At 45.5% G+C, this 18,966-nt stretch overlaps 1 protein-coding gene across 4 annotated transcripts in view; it reads right to left on the minus strand.

Annotated features, from left to right (window-relative positions):
* Window positions 1-15,719, minus strand: part of ablim3 (actin binding LIM protein family, member 3) — a 44,401-nt gene extending 28,682 nt beyond the window's left edge. For 3 of the 4 annotated variants that reach the window (XM_030104560.1, XM_030104552.1, XM_030104536.1), the window contains exons 1-2: window positions 15,302-15,719; window positions 7,294-7,431 (exon numbers count right to left, since the gene is read on the minus strand). In XM_030104560.1, coding sequence (XP_029960420.1) covers window positions 7,294-7,431; window positions 15,302-15,314 — 151 coding nt within the window. In that variant the 5' untranslated portion in view covers window positions 15,315-15,719. The remainder of the gene's footprint in view (window positions 1-7,293; window positions 7,432-15,301) is intronic. The other variant, XM_030104544.1, reaches the window with a different exon arrangement.
* Window positions 15,720-18,966: the final 3,247 nt, after the last annotated feature.

Genomic DNA, 18,966 nt, shown 5'->3' on the forward strand with positions numbered 1-18,966 from the left:
CAGTTAAAATGCCTGTTTAGCAATACCAAACTAAAAATACGGGACATTGCTCAGAGTTATGGAAAAAAAAGATTCATAGTTCGAGGCCTTTTAGTGTGGTGTTTGCATGTTCTGCCTGTGTAGAAGTTCTCCAGAGAGATCTCTGGTTAGATTTTGAGACTTCAGCTCCTCTGTGTGTGATTCTCGTCTGATAACAGCTGCGATGGGCGAACGATGGGGATGGATCTTTGAAAGAGCTCCTAGTTTCCCTCGAAGCGCCTCCGTCATTTAATTTGTGAGACGACCCTTTTACTTTTCAAGTTCTTGCAACGCTAGCTGTAACCATCACGCTGCGATTTTAAGCTCGTCTCTCCACATGCGAGCTGCCAGCGACGAGGGTGGAGTTCAGCGTCTCTGCTGCTCCAGCAGTGCGGTTCAGTTTGGCATCGGGAGAAGCGGTTCGGTTACAACCGCGCAACCAGCGCCACATGGCGTGGACGCCCACCCGTAAAAACAACAGCCCCGTGCACCCAGCCTGGAACCAGCCTGAACCAATTTACTGTCCTATTAGAGGCCGTTGGGGGTCCGTACAGTGGCTTCTCATCGGAGAGCGTACATAGTTTCCTCAATATTTTTGTTCATGTAAAAAATATGTATTAGACACAGTGAGGTTCATCAGCAATTATCTTCCTAAATCAAATATAATCAGCTTTGCAGAACTAAACTACATCAAAGACTTCACTTCATCTGCTGGCTCATTTCATGTCCTTACCCCGAATGACACTCTAATGAGGGAAAGCACAAGATGCTGCCTCTCCCCTTCAACGTCGCGATTTCTTGGCAGTGCAGGAAGTTAGCATCAAGAGATCATAAGTCTGGTGATTAGAGGTTAGCATGTAGGCAGATGTCTGCAGCTGTGGTCATTAGAACTGCACTGATTAGGCATCCACAGGGGGTCCGCCTGATTGGGTATTTATCTCCAGCCAACAGACGCAATTAAAATTCCCTTCTCAAAGTCGGCCGGCCCGGGCCGGAACCCCAAAGTAGTCCCATCTACCCCGCCTCCCCTCCCACGTCCCCCTTCTCTTTCTCTGTCTTTCCGTTTCAAGGCTCCTTCCAAATCTTTGTGGCTCCGAGCACAAGCTCTCCACTTTATCTCAATTTGCACCCTCTCTTCTCGCCACGAGAGCTGCGCCTCGGTGCAACCTCGCCTTTCTCTGGCTGCGTCTCTGTTCTCTCCAATCCCTCTACAGTCCTCCTCACTGCGCCTCGTCTCTCGGCTCATTATGCGACTGTTAGGTCTTCATAATGTGCTATTAAGTAAATGAACACGCTTTGTGCAATATATCAAACTACCCCCACAGCAGAGACTAATTGTTTTAGTGCTGCTGTCAAGATTATGCTAATTTCTTTCTTTTTTTTTTTGTCTTTCTATGACCGGAGCAGACTCAGACAGGTTAGCGAAGGGTTATGTATGTGATACGGTACGAGCGAGTCAGATCAGGGGAAGCGCTCACCTATTCACCCTCACATCTGTGCTACCAACACGGGGCTCCTCTCCCCCCTCCCCTCTCCTCGCCCCCCCCCGGATCTGAGCCTCTCTGACAGCGGGAAACACTTCAAGAGTAAATAATGTGTTTTCTCAAGTTGTGCCAAAATCGTTGGGTTGGAGACGGAGCAGTCAGACGGACCGACAGGAAGAGGGCTGAAACAAAAGTCTGGTGCCACACTGGGCGCTCTGTGAGACGCTGTGCTGGAAGCCTAAAGCCAGCTCACTGACTCACACAGACTATTCAAACATCCTGATCTTCAGATATGATGCTCATTTCTCACAGTTTAGCAGCATGTGTGTCTTTATGTGGGAAATGAAAATAAACACAGCTGGAGTTTTGTAAAGAAACTAAAATGTGTACAAATCCATTCTGATCTAATTATGTAAAATAAGTGAGAACCTGGTGAACAGATGATGGCACGGGAGAAAAATGAAAGGGTTCAACGAAACACAAAGTCTGTGTGAGTCATTCAATTCAGCCTATTTGCAATGACAAGCCATGACATTATGACCACTGAGGGCAAAATGAAATAATCTCTTCACCATGGTGGGTGGGAAATATGAGCCAGTGAGTAAAGTTTGTCCTGAAAGCTGATTTCTCAGAAACACAAAATTAAGGATTTGATCGAAGATTGACAAGAACCAAATTGTGATTTCTTGAGAACTGCAGCTCATGTGACACATTTCTAGGCTGCCATAGTGCCTTTCTATCAAAAGTGGTCAAAAAAGGGAAATATGGTGTTGAGGTACACGGTCTAATGGAAGCGAGGTCAGAGATGCTTCAGCAGAAAATTGTAAACAGGTTTTCAAGAGTGTAATGATCGATCAGTGTATGTCTGCAGTAAACATTCAAAAATCAAGCAAAAAGATGAAACTGTTTGACCAGTGTTTCCGTCTCTGAAGGCATCCTGCTGGCTTGGACGGAGAAAAACCGTGACAGGAAGCAGAAGGAGATGTTGTCACTGAAATGGACAAGAGGACAGGGGGCAAGCAGCCGGAGGCGAGAGCAGGGAGAAATCATGCATGAGTGACAGGGTTCCCCTCATATTTGGCTTCTGGAGTTGACGGAGACAGATGGTTGCCCAGTGGAGTCCCTTCATACCAGCAGACCAACCCTGCTGCTTAAGCCTTCAGCTTTTAACCCTCCGAGAGCTGATAAGAGACGCAGCTGAGGGGAAAATAGGCGTGAATGAGATCACTGACGCGCACACACACACGCGCACACACACACACACACACACACACACACACACACACACACACACACACACACACACACACACACACACACAGAACACTCTCCTCGAGATGAGGTTTTGTAATAAGCCATAAAAATGCTGTATTCCCCGTGGAGACGACACAGTGCTTTAATGTATTTATGTGTGTGTGTGTGTGTGTGTGTGTGTGTGTGTGTGTGTGTGTGTGTTTGTATAACAGCACAGATATCACTTCTTTAAGCAACAGACTTGCTCTCACTGAGGCAGGACACACACACACACACACACACACACACACACACACACACACAGTGCACTGGTGCAGGCAGCAGACAGCCTCGCTGTGTGAAGACCCCCCCAGGACGCTGAGTTTGGAGGAAACATGCGGAGGAATAATCCCTGTCATCCATCCCGCATTCTGAAGAGTTGTCAGGGAAAAACGCCGCTTCCTGCCACGCTCCTTTCTCCCTCCGCCGAAATCTCTCCCTAGCAACCATGTGCCGGCGTGGTGATTGGACCAGCGTACCAGTGGTTGCTATAGCTACAGGAAGCTCCCCTTCTTTGTAACCCCCAACGTTTTTTCTTTTTTCCCTGTTCATTTCTCTCACTCTGTTTCTCCTCATAACCTTTCTTTCATTTTATCTTTATTTCTATGCATTTGCTGCGACTTCTTGTTTCTCTCAGAGACTTGCCCCTCTAACACAGCCGCTCCTTCGCCACCATAGAGCCACGGTACAGTAGAGTCGGCTGATGTTATTAACCCAGAGGTTGAGTGATGGAGGCTAATGGCATCTAAGGGGAGACTGGGCTGACTGAGACGGGTCTGCAGAGAAACAAACAAACATGCTGCAATTTCATAATAACCCCGGTGAGATTATCAGCTTGAAGCAGAGCATCAGGAGAACAGTCGGGCATTCATCTGACCTGTCTGTGTAGATTTGCTGTTCTCTTCAGGACTACTCGATGAGCAGCTCAGCTGTGTTTGTGTCTTTCTGTTCCACTGCCTGGCTTCTGGGCTCTTTGTGAGTATATGATTTGGCTGCATGTTAAATCCCACAAGTATTCTGCCTTTGCATGCAATGTGACTGAGCTTTGAGCTCCTGCTACTCACGGCCTCGGCTGTTTTTTGCTGGAAAACGGAGAGGACCAATTATGCTTTGGTGGCTGGATAAATGTGGTCACTATGTCACTGGGGCAGTACGAAAAAAAATCAGCTCATAGTCTGGTAATACAACACCACAGCTCACCGCTACGCTGACAGCTGCCCTGGGATCCACATAACGCACACATATAGACCCCCTTTGTCTTCTCTTTGTCTGGAGCCGATGAATCAATTCGTGTCTTCAGCATTTTTCCGGACTTCTTTCTTGAGCTGATAGCATGACTGCTCCTTCATGCTATAATCAGCTCCAGTATAATGGGTTCAAATGAGAGGTTAAATGCACATGATTAGTGATCCGTTCCTCCTCTGACTAATGCATGAGTGGGGAATTATGATAATGTGGCATCCAGAAGGTATCGTGGCTTTATAAACCAGGGGCAAAGACAGAAGGAGGGTAGAATGATGGATGTGGAGGGTATATGTATTTTTACATGCCACAAGATTGTGGGTGAAAGTCATTCTGAGGGTTTTTCCATTTTGGTAAAGTCAGCCCTTTTAGAAAGAAAGAAAATGGAGAGAAAAGGAGAGGAAAAAAAAGATTTCATTTTATGGGTTTGCATCATTGGTGAAGTCCGATAACCTTGATGGACAAGCTGCATCTGACGTGAAAACACTCAGCAAACAACTAAATGAAATTTTGCAACACAAGCCAATCACTGCCTCTATAAACACATGCGGCAGATAAAGCAATTGGCCGCTGGCAGCAGATTGTCACTGCGAAGCGATGGTATTATACAGTTTAGCCATTAGCCACCAAATCACACTCCCCACATGCCAATGTCATCCCGTCCCAAGATGAGAAATTGATTTCATGCTTGGGTGACTGTCATCAGGAAAGACAGAGGGAAAGGAAAAGAAAGAGAGGGAACTGGGAAAAGAAGATCATCTAAAAGACGGCAAAGAAATAGAGAGAAAAATGAGAAATCCTGTTTGAGAAATTTGCAAAATCTAACCTGGGAACGTTTTCAAAAATCTTAACAAAAACCAGAGACCAGAAACTCAGATGGAGAGAAAAAAATGAAAGCTTCTAGAGTTCAGAGGAACATGTTTGTGTGTGAGAGGGGCTCAAACACTGAACAACAAAAGCTTTAGAGAACTGCTGCTTCTGCAGAAGCCCATACAGGGCGGCGCTCTATGGGGCAGCGACGCGACCGAGACTGACCGCACAATAGGGCCGCGCTGCCTCACGGGACGAGAAGCCTGTGGAACACGAGGGATAGGTGAACTGACGCGATGCAATCAATGACAGCTTTCCATTACCGCGCCGCTGCTGCGGGGGAGAAGGCGAACGGCGAGGAGCGAGTGGGAGAATCAGACTGGTGTTACAGTGATGATGTAATGTTTAGGCGACACAAACAGCACCCCATCCCCCCGCTCCGTCTCTCTTCTGCCCGCGCGCGTGCTCCCCCCTTTTTCTCTGGGGCACAGAGTCCAGCCTTCCCATTGGTTAATAGCACCACAGAGATGCTGAGAATATCCACCAACCAGGGCCTGGGTGCCCCTTTACACCGTTGCCACAGCAACCCCTCACAACCACAGCGAGCGTGCACGCACGTATGGAAGCGCGCGCTCGGACGCACGAGCGCGTCTGTGTGTGTGTGTGTGTGCGTGACGGGCTTGTGTTTTCACGTGTGCGGCAGTCACACACAGGGAGCACGTAGCAACAACTCTCCAATGGTTCGCTTTCAGGGAGTTTATCTCCTGTCGAGGTGCCGTCAGAGCGGCGCAGCGCGGCTCGGGGAGAGATAAACACAACTCGCACGGCTCCTTCACGTCTCTCAAGCAGTGTAGATGTTCCCCACGTGAGAATAAAGATTTTTATCCTGTTGACGGGACAACGGATCGCACGGTTCGCATTTTGCGTTGAGTCATAATTTAGCAGTCATGCACTGAAACCCCAACAAAAAAAAAAGGGTCACATCAGGCTGGAGTGTCTCGTTTTAAGATGAGATGTTGTTTTGACCGCTATATGGGCTTTAATCACTCACAGACTGTTTCCCCTTTTGTGGCTGTGACCATTGATCGGTAATAAAACTGTGGCAAGCAGTCACAATGAATCAAAACATTTTAACTGTCAGATGTACCAGCCGTGGTTTACTCCATACATACAGTCACAGGGAGGCTCAGCTGGTTTTGAGTTAGCAGGGATCAGCATGTACTGACTTGATCTAATTTACACAATTATCACAAATGTATTGTTAGAACTTCAAAATCAAACAATCGAGACTAATTGCAGATTCGCCTCATATTTTGCAAATCTAACTTTAATTCAGCAGTGATTACACTCAGTAATTCTGCAGTATCACCATACTGAGTTGAATATTTCACTAAAAAATGACTGAACAGTCCATGACTAACTGACTTTGATTTCGAAGTAGGAGCTATTAACATAATTCTGAACTCACACACACACACACACACACACACACACACACACACACACACACACACACACACACACACACACTCTCTGGGCCACATGGCAGCATGACAAATCACATTCCCTGGCTCTCTGATTTCTCATTTCCACATGTACAGATAGGTGATTGTCACAAATCCCTATCAGATGTGCCTTAAACTCTGCAAAAGTATTCAGTTTTACTAGCCGGGGTTAAAGAGTCAATGTGAATTTGCTTAGTCAAAGAAATTAAGCAGTTTCACTGATGAACATTTGCATATGCAGTCTACAACAACAACATGTACATAATGAAAGCAAAAACTGAAAAAAAATACTTTTAGGACTTGATATTATTCATCTGTAGTATAAAAATATTCATGGAATTCAATTTTTTTATTCTTACCATACCACTAAAAGTTTTTTCTATAGCATGAAACACATCGTGTAAAAAAAGATAGATAGAGATGTACTGAGCAATACATCTACTCTCGCATGTTGTGTGATTATATCACCTCCTGCTGCAGGTCACTCCAGCTCACGCACCGTACTGTAAAGCTAGTTAAGTCAGTCTCATTAGACTCCAGTACAGAACCAAAGTGAAATCCCCTCCAAGTTTCCAGCACAATAACAAGCTACCTTAGCAGGAGCCTAAGTCCCCCGCAAGGCACCTCTGATCCGCTCCAATCCCCACCGTGGGCTAATAGTAGCACTCAGCATGTGCACTGGGAGATAGATGTATGTGCAGGCGTATGTGTGTGTGTGTGTGTGTGTGTGCGTGAGTGCCTGTGCGCACGGAAGTAAGGATGTGACCAAGATAGATGCCTTGTGTCTTCCCCACGACTGGAAATCCTTTAACTTTACCATCCAAGCCCCGGGATTGTGTGAAGCAGCACCTGCTCGCTTCAGGATCACAGCTGTTTTTTTTTTCCCCGCGCTAACACTTGCTGTTGCTGCGTTGTCAAAGCATCAGGTGTGTGTTTCTTACCGGTGCACGTGAAGCACTTGACATGAAAGTGGGTCTCTTGCACTCGGACGACCTCTCCTTTGCATACTTCTCGACATCGCTGGCATCGGATTGGTCCAGAGCTCCGCTCACTGCCCGTTGAGCCTTGGTGATAAGCTGCTGAGGACAAAAAAAGATATTTAAAATAGATTACAAATACTTATATCGAGCTTCAAGGCATAATCCACCCACTGTTTTAACAAACAGGTTGTCTGTACCTAATCTTATTTCAGTAAAGTGTTGGCTTTCTGCTTTCAAGTGTCTTGTGTGATGCGCTCAAAGACTTGAAATGCTTGAGTTCTCCACCATTTCTTAAGACAAGCCAGCCTAGTGGTGAATATTTATATATGTTTATCTGAGAGTCACATCTAATGTACAATTGCAAAGATTTCTCAGGTAATTTACTTTGAAACACGTGAATCATGCTGTGAAAATATGCATTCAAATATCAAGTATTTTGTTAAATGATACAAAATTAAAGAGCTTAGAAAGAAGAAATGAGGTCAAATACAAGTAACTGTCTATCCATCCACCCATCTATTCATCCATCCATCCATCCTCAGGGCAAACACAGAGAGAACAGCCACACACTCATACCTCCAGGCAGTTTTATCATCACCAGTTCACTTCAAACGCTTGTTTTTGGACTGAGGGAAGAAACTCGAGAGCTGGGAGAAAAGCCATCCAGGCACAGGGAGAGCTTTCAATGCTGCATGTGAATATTATTATCAATGTAAGGCAGGTTGTGCTCACCGCTAGCCCACCTTGGGGGTCAACACAGACACACAAAGACACACACACACAACAATAAAAGCACCAAGAAAGGCCTTAAGACACATTCAAAAGTGAAATCCGCTGTAACTGATCAATCCATTCATCAAACCATCAGACTGCTGAGCCATTTCCAGCTGACGGCGGGTGAGGACAGGGTCCACAGGGAAGACGCAGACAAACTGCATGTCAGTCACACACGTGATTCATTTGTGACTCTAAATTGCCCATTCGTGTGGTGTGTGTGTTTGGGCTGTTGGGGAAAGCTGCTAATCAGAGCATACACAGTAAGAACATGTAAACTCTGCACAGAAGTGATTCCAAGTTAGGACTCAAACCGGGATATTCTTGATGTGAGGCAAGAGTGCAAATCACTACACACCACTGTTCAGCCCAGATGTGGCCATATTCATCTGATTCAGCTAAAAATAACGCAATTTAATAAGGGTGACATGAAGAAATGACTCAGTCATGACTTTTTTAAGCTTTAAAAAGCCCTCTTTAACACATTAAAGGGCGTGCACGTATCAGTCCATCGCCAGACAGAAGACTCTACAGACTGCTACTCTGCTCACTTCACACAATAAGATCACTGTGAGGCTCTTTCAACGCTTATTCTGAAGCTGTGAGGTCTGACACCTATGTAAGCTGGGTAAGCTCCGGGCTTTCTCTCCTACCGTCTAGATTTTTCAGACAGTCATGCAGGATGGCGCACACACACACACACACACACACACACACACACACACACACACACACACACACACACACACGTGCACAAACGTGCACACACATACAGTATATACACACGGCTGCACAAGCTGAGAAATGGGATGGATCCCCTTACCTCATTATGCATTAGCTTGCATGTCAGACTCCTTCTAGTCCGACAGCTATTTCACCAGTCGGGGGAAAAAAAAGCAAGTTCTCGCATCAAGCCTTAACAAGTACTGGAAAAAATATGCCTTCACGAGATTAAAGGTCAAAATGATACATTAATCGCATCTTGAAGGAGTGAGGAATGTGTCTAAACCTCTCGGGCTATTAGAGACAGGTCCATCTCCTCCTCTGGGCGATAAACAGAGCCTCATGAATTCACATGCACAGACTTGAATATTATCTCTACTGACAATACGGAGACTGTCCGAACAGCTGATCTCAGTCTATTTATCTCTGTCTCCTTCAAACAGCGCGAGTGGTTTGATAACAGGGTAACCTGAACAGCTGACTCGGGGACTTTGCTGTTTCCGTCACAGCAGCAGCAGGTTACCGGCTGGCGTGACAGAGCTACTGATTCTACTTCACTGGTTGAATCCTGAAGGACTTGCATCACTCAAAAAAAAACTCTTAAGAGCCTTGTGTATTTCCAAGCATGAGCAAAATAAGCCACACTGGGTGTGTGTGTGTGATTGTGGTCATGGATTCATGGGTGTGGGAGAGAAAGCATGCATGAGAGTAGAAGTTTGTTTTCCTGTTTGGGATAGGAGAGTGGGCACTAGAAATATGCAAGCGCGATTATTTTTCGCCGCTCCCCATCTCCCACACTTCAGTCCGTGTCAGTTCATTGTTTGTCTCACAATGCTGGCAGCACCGCTGGGAACGACTGCTCCGGCAGATAAGTGCCCAATCACTGGTTCATATAGCAACACTCCCTTGGAAGTGTTTTTTAATAATGTGAAACCAAATGAGCAGCACAGATTCATCAGGTGTGAGTGAAAGATAATGGGAACTAATGGCATTACATGCAGGTCTGTGCCAGCACCTACTGAAAACACACAGGACATTCATTTACAATGCTGACCTTCTGAAACGAGGCCAAAATAAACCTCTGGCACAATAAAGCATGCTTCCACAGCCCAGACAGGCAAACCTGCACCAAAAATAGAGCATATGTCAAAACTGAGCAAGGTGGGGAATGCAGATTAGAACTATGAATGTAAATTATATGCAGATACTGGGGGCATCAGTACGTGATATTTTTTTTAAAAACCTGTTGAAAAGCTGAGAAAGCAAACCGTGCCGGGACGCGATCAGCTCAGGAGTTGAAACATTATGCAACACTGTCTAATTGTGTCAGCATGTTCACCCTCCTGCAGCACCGCAAAGCTCCCGCCACACCGTCTAAAACCCATTAAGGGGCTTTTCCACAGCCTTCCATCCTTTTCCCATGCTGAGATGTTGAGTCACTCTTCCAATGAGCGTTACCAGACTACAGGTGTAATCCACCAGCTCCAGATCAGCAGCGAGTGCCCCCGGGAGGATCCCGCCTCGGGCAGACAGGTGATAACAACACGGCCGCGGTCAGAGAGGCTGACGGCGTCCCCGAGGGACCGACGGCACGCTGCTATTTCTGCCCCTGACCTGACAGCCCCGAGGAAGATCGCGCCAGAGCTCAGTCACAACGGCGGTTTGGAGATTGTTGGTGATGAGAAAAAAGGGGGCAGGATCAAAGCCAAGCAAAGATCTTATGAAGTTAGAATGAATTATTAAAGGAAAAGATGTGATGCTTTGTAAGTTTTTCAAATTCTTATGTAGTTTTTTTTAACATGGCGAATATCATCAGCTCTCATGTTTTATTAATTTTTAGACACAGCAACATATTTGAAATCAATATATGAAACAAATTAAGTTGACTGAACCATTTAAGATGTTTATTTTGGAGTGATTCACATCTTAAATGTTTAGCGATCCATGTTAACAATCCAAAGCCCGGTAATCTTACCCGAGGGCTTTGATACTGGCACAACATGTTAGAAAAGTAGGGACAAAGTGTGAAACCTCAGTGTTTCTGCTCAGTTTACCAACAGATCTGTGACAAGCAATGTCCAATCCATCACATCATCTGGCTTTTCACATTTTAAATTTCATAACAATTGTCTCTGTGTCATTATAGCCAAGCAACAACTGACCAAAAATATTGAAATGACACATGGCATTATTTCATTGTTGGCATCTGTCAATGACAACAGTCATCTTTTATATATAGTAAGCATTTAGGAAGGTCCCATTTCCCTGTTTACTGTGATCACATGACAATAACAACATGGCCGCCTCCAGCAGTGCTGCTTTATTGCTGCTGTCAGAGTCCATAAAAGAGAAAAACAGGCTCGACCTCAGTGACATCAACCAAGAAGAGGATGAAATGAAGCTCATATGGTTTACAGTCATGCTACTTTTCTGCTGTTAAACAGATATGGTAATCGTTATAACCATCATTATACCATCAAATTCCCAATTTCTCACTTTAACAAGTGGATCCATCACACTGTCAACATCTTTGACAAAAAAAAGCATCCAGCACTCAGCCATGTGCAATCTCCCCTGTTGCCTGTCTCTCACATTACCATGCTTTATGTAAAAGTTTCTAATCATCACTGAGTATTATTGCTTAAAAGCACATCTATGTCTTTTGTGTCTCCGGTCTAACGTAGTCAATGATCCGGCCTCTCTGTCCCCTCTCTTTATGTCCCTGTGTCTCTGTCAGGACCTTGGTCCTCGGGCATCCATCACGGCTATGATGGCATCCAGCAGTGTCTCCACCATGCTGTCAGTCTGCGGAGAGGGAGAGGGGTCAGGCCGCTGCTGACGGTCTGAATGATCACTCAATTCTCCACCAGAAGCCAAGGTCACTGAGACAGCATCCTCGAGGACACGGGGATGCTTTGAGCTAAAGCAGCAGACTTGTAATTGTTTATCTAAAGGAAAAAAAAAAAAAACCTTTAGCCAAAGAGTTGAAAATAAACCAAATATTGTTTTCATTCTGCCTGAAAGACACAATTACTTTATTGTCACTAAAGCGTATGGTATAGTCACAATAGAACAACAGAAACATATGATTAACTTTATTCTAGCCTGTAAATACATATCAGCTCTCTACAACTGTGCATGAATATTCATTGGCCCATCCCGGCATATGTGTTTGCATCTGCGTGTCTTTGTCTGCCACCCCTGTTCATTGTGTTATTGAAATAAGGCGCCTGGCATCAGGAGTGATAAATGGTGTTTGGCTCTGGTTTGGACTGTTCAGCAGACGAGGCAGAGGGGTGGGAATCGTATACGATACGCCCTCCTTCCCTCCCCCCTCCCTTGCATGCTTGCTCCAGCTGATTCTTCCCATTAAACCTGGAAAGTGCACCTGAGAGCAAAACAGCACAGAAGAAAAATCCATCTTTTATCTACTTCTAAGTATGACTTATGCATGAGGAGAGGCCACGGTTTGTTAGATCAGTGGTTCCTAACCATTTTTTTTTCTTAAGGCAGTCTCAGATTTGGTGCGCGCGCACACACACACACACACACACACACACACACACACACTCTTACTTACCTAGAGTCAATTTGACTTTAGGAGTTGAGTCAATTTGAGATGTTTTATTTACTTATTTTTGACAGTTTGGGAGGGGGCAAAGCCTGCCTCACGCCCCGGGTTGCAGCTGACCACACCAGGTCTGAACCCTGGGCTGTGATCCACTCTGATGGCAACTGGGCCACATAAATGATCTGCCAGTGAACATATGCAATGGATTTCTTGTGTGTTTATAGATCTATCAAATTGATTGAATGAATACACTTTATGTTGTATGCTCACCATTTTTCAATCAATGATAAAGTCCATGTTTATTTTATTATTTTGAAGTCATGGCTCAAACTCAAAGGTTCATTGGCTCAGAGTTGGATAAAGAAGGATGAAAAATGGGCGGGTTGAAGTTTTTTCCTCTCATATCTTTCTTTAACTTCTTTCTTGAGAAGGCTGAAACATTTTTTCCATTTCTATCAGACTAAACAGGAAGGTGAATGAAGATGATTCAGCAAAGCCCACTAATAGGCCTTTAATAGACTTTTATATTCATAAACAAGCTTTGAACTTTACCAACAAGAATAACACAGGCAGTGAAAACCAGCCAATCAGAAGCAGCGTGGATCTGCTGGAGAAAATACAATGCTTGTTTACACCTCAGAAGATAGCTTGTCGAGGATCCATGAATATTTTTCTCAGACCTTTTACAAACAAACAGAACAGATGAAATATCTTAGGATCATCTCCACTGGTATCATTCATTAAAAGTCTTTCATAAACCTGTCGCGGATGCGCCACAACCTTTGAAAAGCTGAAGCGGCCTGCTGGAAATGTTACGCTGTGATAAATTGGTCCGTGTTGTTTGAATGCATCTTGTCTGCTACCTGAGAACAGTGCAGAGAGAAAGTAGGGGAGGAAAGAAGCCGTGTCAGTGCAGCCTGTGATGTACGACTCTGCCGATCCCCCAGGTCCCTGAGCTCAATGATCAGTGTATTGATCAACATGTGTTTTATCACTCCCCAGGCACCGGCAGACTGCAGACATCCCATGCTGTATGGGCATCCCAGAATCTATCATTCTAATTATTAGATATTGTTTTTTTGTTTTCTTCTGTCCGTGTATTTAAAAGAAAGGCTCTTTCCATCGAGCGCTGACCTGCTGGACCCGCAGTGTGCCAGCCAGGCAGAAAATAAGAGTCAGCCCGCAGCCACACACTGAAGCTGGTGACCATGAGAGACAGAAGGGCTGCGAGATGAAGACAGACAGTCAGAGCTGTGTGTAATTACTCGGCGTGTGTCGATGGCCTCTGGGCACTCACACCCAACGCAGCGGAAAACAGAGCGCACAGCACAGGCTAACAGGCCCATTCATGTCCAAAACCTTGAGAGCAGTGAGGGGGGGGGGGGGGGGGGGGGGCACAAGAAGGGAGGTGGGGGGGCAGGGGGCATGTGTCGGACTGATTGGAGGAGAGGGGAGAGGATGGAAGATGTTCTTTCCTCCGCTCAGACGCCTGCTGAGTTGATACGCCTGGAGCAAGAGTACGGACACATGTCACATCACCATCTACCAGCTGTGACAGAGCTGACACACACACACACGCACGCACACACACACACACACACACACACACACACACACACACACACACACACACACACACACACAGCTGAATGATGACACGCATAGCTTCACACACACTCCACATACCACATGTTGACAGGTTGTTCAGGTTGAGCACATGCCTTCTGAACACAAGAGACAGGGACAACACTGCGCACGCTGGCCGTGCGCGCCCCTCCCCTCTGTGTCAGCTGAGAAAAGAAGCATTTCAGAGCCAAACAAAAGAATTACAGTCATTCCTCTGGGAGAAACCACAGCACTACTTGTGGCAGCAAGGCAAAGGCTCAGTACCAAAGAGTTGGGAGAGCTGGAGGAATGATGTAGAGCCACACAATGACGGGCCAGATTATGAACGATGCTGATACCGGAGGGCGAACAGGAAGTGCCTCACGCCATCACTTCTCGGAGCACCTGGTGCACATCAACTCCAACCGGCCCCGCTGACAGCAGAGGGACGGGGAGCACATGCTCTCCAAGAGCTAACCTTGAGATCTCCACAGTCTGATCCGAATCAACCGGTGATCACTTGTAAACACAACGAAGCAGGGGAGGGGGGGAGGCATGCGTCTGAGCGCACACAGCTGACCCCTCAGCCATACTGGGAAAACCCTGATTCAGCTGAGAGAGGATCAGGGTCAGAGTCAGCTGATACAAGGTCAGCTTAGCATCATGGCCGTCCCAGGGCGATTCCAGGGCGAGCATGACAGGAACCCCCGGGCTGTCAGATTCGTTTTTCACGAAAAGTGCAGGAGAGCAGCGAGAGGACAGGTCAGAACCCTCCAACTCATGATGAGCTCCCTGATCTCACCATCCAAGTGTGAGAACAGGGGGAATTTCACATGGAGGCAACAACTGTGGAAAGTGAGGGTAAGCAGGGTGAGGAAGAAGGGAGAGAGGGGGATGAAGGAGTAAAAGGGTAAAGGGGTATCATGAGGTTCCACAGCTGTTGTGTGTGGAAGAAGAATGTTAAAAATGCTCCTCCACGTGAACTCAGGGCAATTGGCACTTTGACCTCCTGATATATTTAGCTCTACTATACTCTGTGAACCTGCTCCAAGAGTCTATTGTAAGGGACTGGGGTAGCAGGGGTTCTCACATCAGTCATGTTTTATTTATCTGGATATGAGGAAAAAATATATATCCTTGCATTATGAAATTCAAAATATTATTTCCTGGTGTTATTTCAAACATTTTATCGATTTTCTAAATATAAATACATACTTAGTTCTGTCTGCTCTCATCTACTCACTCTGTATTGTCCTTGCGCTTGTGGAGCGATAAAGCGCGCAAGAAAGGACTTACCACTGGAACTCATGATGCCCAATGTGTTCTCATCCAAAACAAAGCGGCTTCGTCAAAAAATAATCCCATCAAGCGCGAGGGGGGATCTTCACGGGCCACTTTACTTCTCCCAAATTTCAGTGATTAAAAAAATGAACATCCAACAAACGCAAAATGATGCTCCCTGCTCGCTCTCAGCAACACCGCTTCCAGCCAATTACCGAGGAGGTGGACACAGGCACATCAACGTGTGTAAATACACGGCAGCGTGGATAATTCCCGTAATTAGATTTAGGATCCAGACTGGGGCAGCTTTCAGGGTGGGAGAGGCCAGTGACAATACGGCGCGGCTCACTCGGATTCCACCTTCACATGATCGCTCCCGGCTGATTCCAGCTCCACCGCGCTCCCCCGCCGCGCCACCGTGCGCCTTCAGCGTGCGCCTCTGACGCGCTTCCCCGCCGCGCCACCGTGCGCTTTCAGCGTGCGCCCCTGACGCGCTCACCAGCATCGCTCCCGCGACACTTTCCGGGGTGTGTTTTCAGAATAAAGCAGGAAAAAAAAAAATGCATTCTCCTCATTTTTAACTGATTGGCGCAGGCCGGAGTTCAGGTGTTCAGAATGCACGAGCGCACATTTCTGATTACAGATGTTTGCTCAACATGCAAGGAAATTAAAAAAAAAAAATTCTGATAAAGGTGGAGCGGTTTGCAATCTTGCCTTATAGAGAAAAGGTTGTTTGGTGTTTGTATGTTCTTCCCGTGTGTACAAAAGCTTTGTTAATTGGGGACCCTGGATTGCTTCTTGGTGTGAGTGTGTGTTGACCGTCTGTGTATCCTGCGTTCACCCATAGAGTGAACTGGGATGGCCTCCAAAGCCCAGAGGCCCTCCGTTAGATCAAAAGAGAGAAAATAGAATACATTAAAGAATTAGATTACATAGAGTGCAGAGTTAAGAATGAGGATTAAATTCTAAATAGAATAGCATGTTGTATTCAAAAAGCCTGCATTATAGAATTATTAACTTGTTACATTCAAGAAGTATCACATTGAAGAAATGCTGCAGCACTGAATTTTAGCTTGTTTCCATGTTCAATTCAGCAGCATGACTTCAAAGTGAGATAGATCTTTATGCAACATTCCCACACAATCTATCTGTCGACAACAGTAAAATCTGTGATTTATTCTGTTTAAAATATTTGTTTTGTCAAACTCACTAAGCCGAGGTGGTTGATGCTCAGCCTTTTTTCTGCACCATGGTTCTTTCATTTTTTTTCTCCATAATATGGCAGACTGTTTTCTTTTGGCGTGTGAATTTTCATCCCATGTGCAACCAGAAGGTGAAAAAAACCTGAAAAAATAACTTTAACCAGTCAGCCTGGGACCATTTACAAAGTTTCATAGTCCATATTTTCATTCAGTTTCTTTTAAATCACAATGATGAACATTCTCTGTTTGTGTGGATTGACTCCTAATAAATTAAACAGACGTCATATGTCAAATTAACCAAATCCTAATTTAGCTTAGCCTGAGTCACAACACCCCATGAAGTCAAAATGCTCGAAGATTGTATCAAAATAAAAAATATGTTCAGATATGTACTGAACACAGTAAGGTTTTTCCTTTCTCTCACATTTTATTGTGAAAGTCCAGCGCCTCGTTTCCTGTGTGGCTGTGTGTTTTTCTGGGGGGCTTCACGGCTCGTGCTCGGTGGGCGACGTCACTCCGGGCTGCTGTGGAGGCTCCGGGGACTCTGGAGCCTGATGGAGCCCGATGGAGCCTCCATCACACCCCGACCATCTGCTCCAGGCTCCACACATCCTTCACTCCAGGTGAGGTAAAGACTGAAATCATCCGCATTTGTAATTTACTTCAGAATTTAAAACTTGACAGAAGAGAGTCAATTAACACCAATCTCTTATTCAAGGTATTTAAACTGTAAAATGACACAAACTGATGTGATGAGTGAAGCAGGCCTTTATTGGAGGACTTGTTGGAGGTTTTTTGCAGCGCCGGGCTGGGCTTGTTACTAAAACTGTTGTGACACCGCCCTCTTCTGGAAAATCGACGTAAGCAAATTAGTTAATTGGATTATTTGTTAATCCACTGCTGGAGAAAACAGGATGAATGTGCCTTAACTAACTGTCCAGGGAGGTTAAGCCACTCAATACAGCTCAGATGCATGCGTGGGCTCGCTCATGGTTTCATGCCTCAGTGTTGTGTTTACCTTCAGTACATCAGTGAGGAAATATCTCCATCTAACGGTGAAACACACAGCAGGAGGACAGGGGAGTAAGGACTATCGGGCTGGGAAACTCACACACACGACAGAGAAAACTATAGTCAACTGTTGATGGATTTAAATATTATTTACAGAGAAAGCATTTACTGGCATTTTGCTATAAAAACATACTTAGTGATCAACAGCTCCTGGATTTACTCCAGATGTGAAGCAATTTAATGTACAAGGCTGATTACCTGGATCAGTACTTTGCATGTATTGATGCACTTTTATCTAAAATGGATAAGAAATTCGCTGTGTGCGTGAGTGTGTGTGCTCTGTTTATAATAACGTAATGAAATGCCCTGTTTCTGTGTCCGGAGGAAACACTGGTTGTAGAGCTGGACAATGAGGGGATGTGAGAGGCGCCACCCCTTCTCTCTATCTGTTTATCTCTATCTCCCTCTCCCACACACACACACTGTGTTAACTCTTTGCTTCATAGTCGGACAAGATGTTCTGCTTTGATTTAATATCTATTTTACTCCCTCGAAGAGTCTGGCTCTTAGTCTGATTGTGATAAATTTGAGATGAAATGAGAATGATTAAAAAAAAGAAGAAACATACTTGGCTACATGGTAAACTCATCAGAAAAAGATGAAGTGGTACCAGGGGCTTCAGGAGGTAGATGCCGCAGTTGCAGATTGACTAAATATGTTGAAGTAATTTAACTAACATGGAAAAGTTTAACTTTAACCACAAAACCAAAAATATCTTAAAGAAGAAGAAGAAGAAAACATTACAAAATCATACATTCAAGCATAAACTACTACTTTGTGCAAGAGAAAGCCGCATGCTGTAAGAACTGGGTGTCGATCATCGCTCACTTGAAAAACAAACTCTGACCTAAAACAATAAGCCTGCTGGATTAATGAGTGATGAACGCTCAAAGCGTCCTAGATTCCCCCGAGGTTTCACGTGCGCCGCTCAGCCGCAAATCACGTCTGATTACTGCCTTCATGGATAATGATTTACTCAAATTAGTCATCATCTGGAGGTGTGTGTGTGTGTGTGTGTGTGTGCAGCAGTATGTAGGTGAAAGCTTTGAGGGCTGGGCATGCGCCGGGCGCTGATTGTGCTCTGGTGTCAGTCTCGCGATTGTGCGTTTGTCCTCCAAACTGATGGGGCAGAAAAACAGGAAGCTGGCCTTCCTGTGCGCAGGAGGCCGTCAGGTCAGCGCCGTGTTGTCACCGTCCGCAGAGGCGCCGCTGCTCCCCGATCCACAGCGGAGGCAAACATCCCTTCATGTGTTTTGTGACTCTGGTGTGCCAGGCTGAGAAAGTCTGCCGCCGTCAGCACGAGCTGCCGAACACATGACTGAGACATGATCCTGATTCCAGCGCATCCTGGCCTGTGACTGCATTGTTTCCACTCAGTCGTGTTGTTTTCTAATAGAGCTAATGCGT

The sequence above is a fragment of the Salarias fasciatus genome, chromosome 2 (assembly GCF_902148845.1).
Source record: "Salarias fasciatus chromosome 2, fSalaFa1.1, whole genome shotgun sequence".
Taxonomy (NCBI): Eukaryota; Metazoa; Chordata; class Actinopteri; order Blenniiformes; family Blenniidae; genus Salarias; species Salarias fasciatus.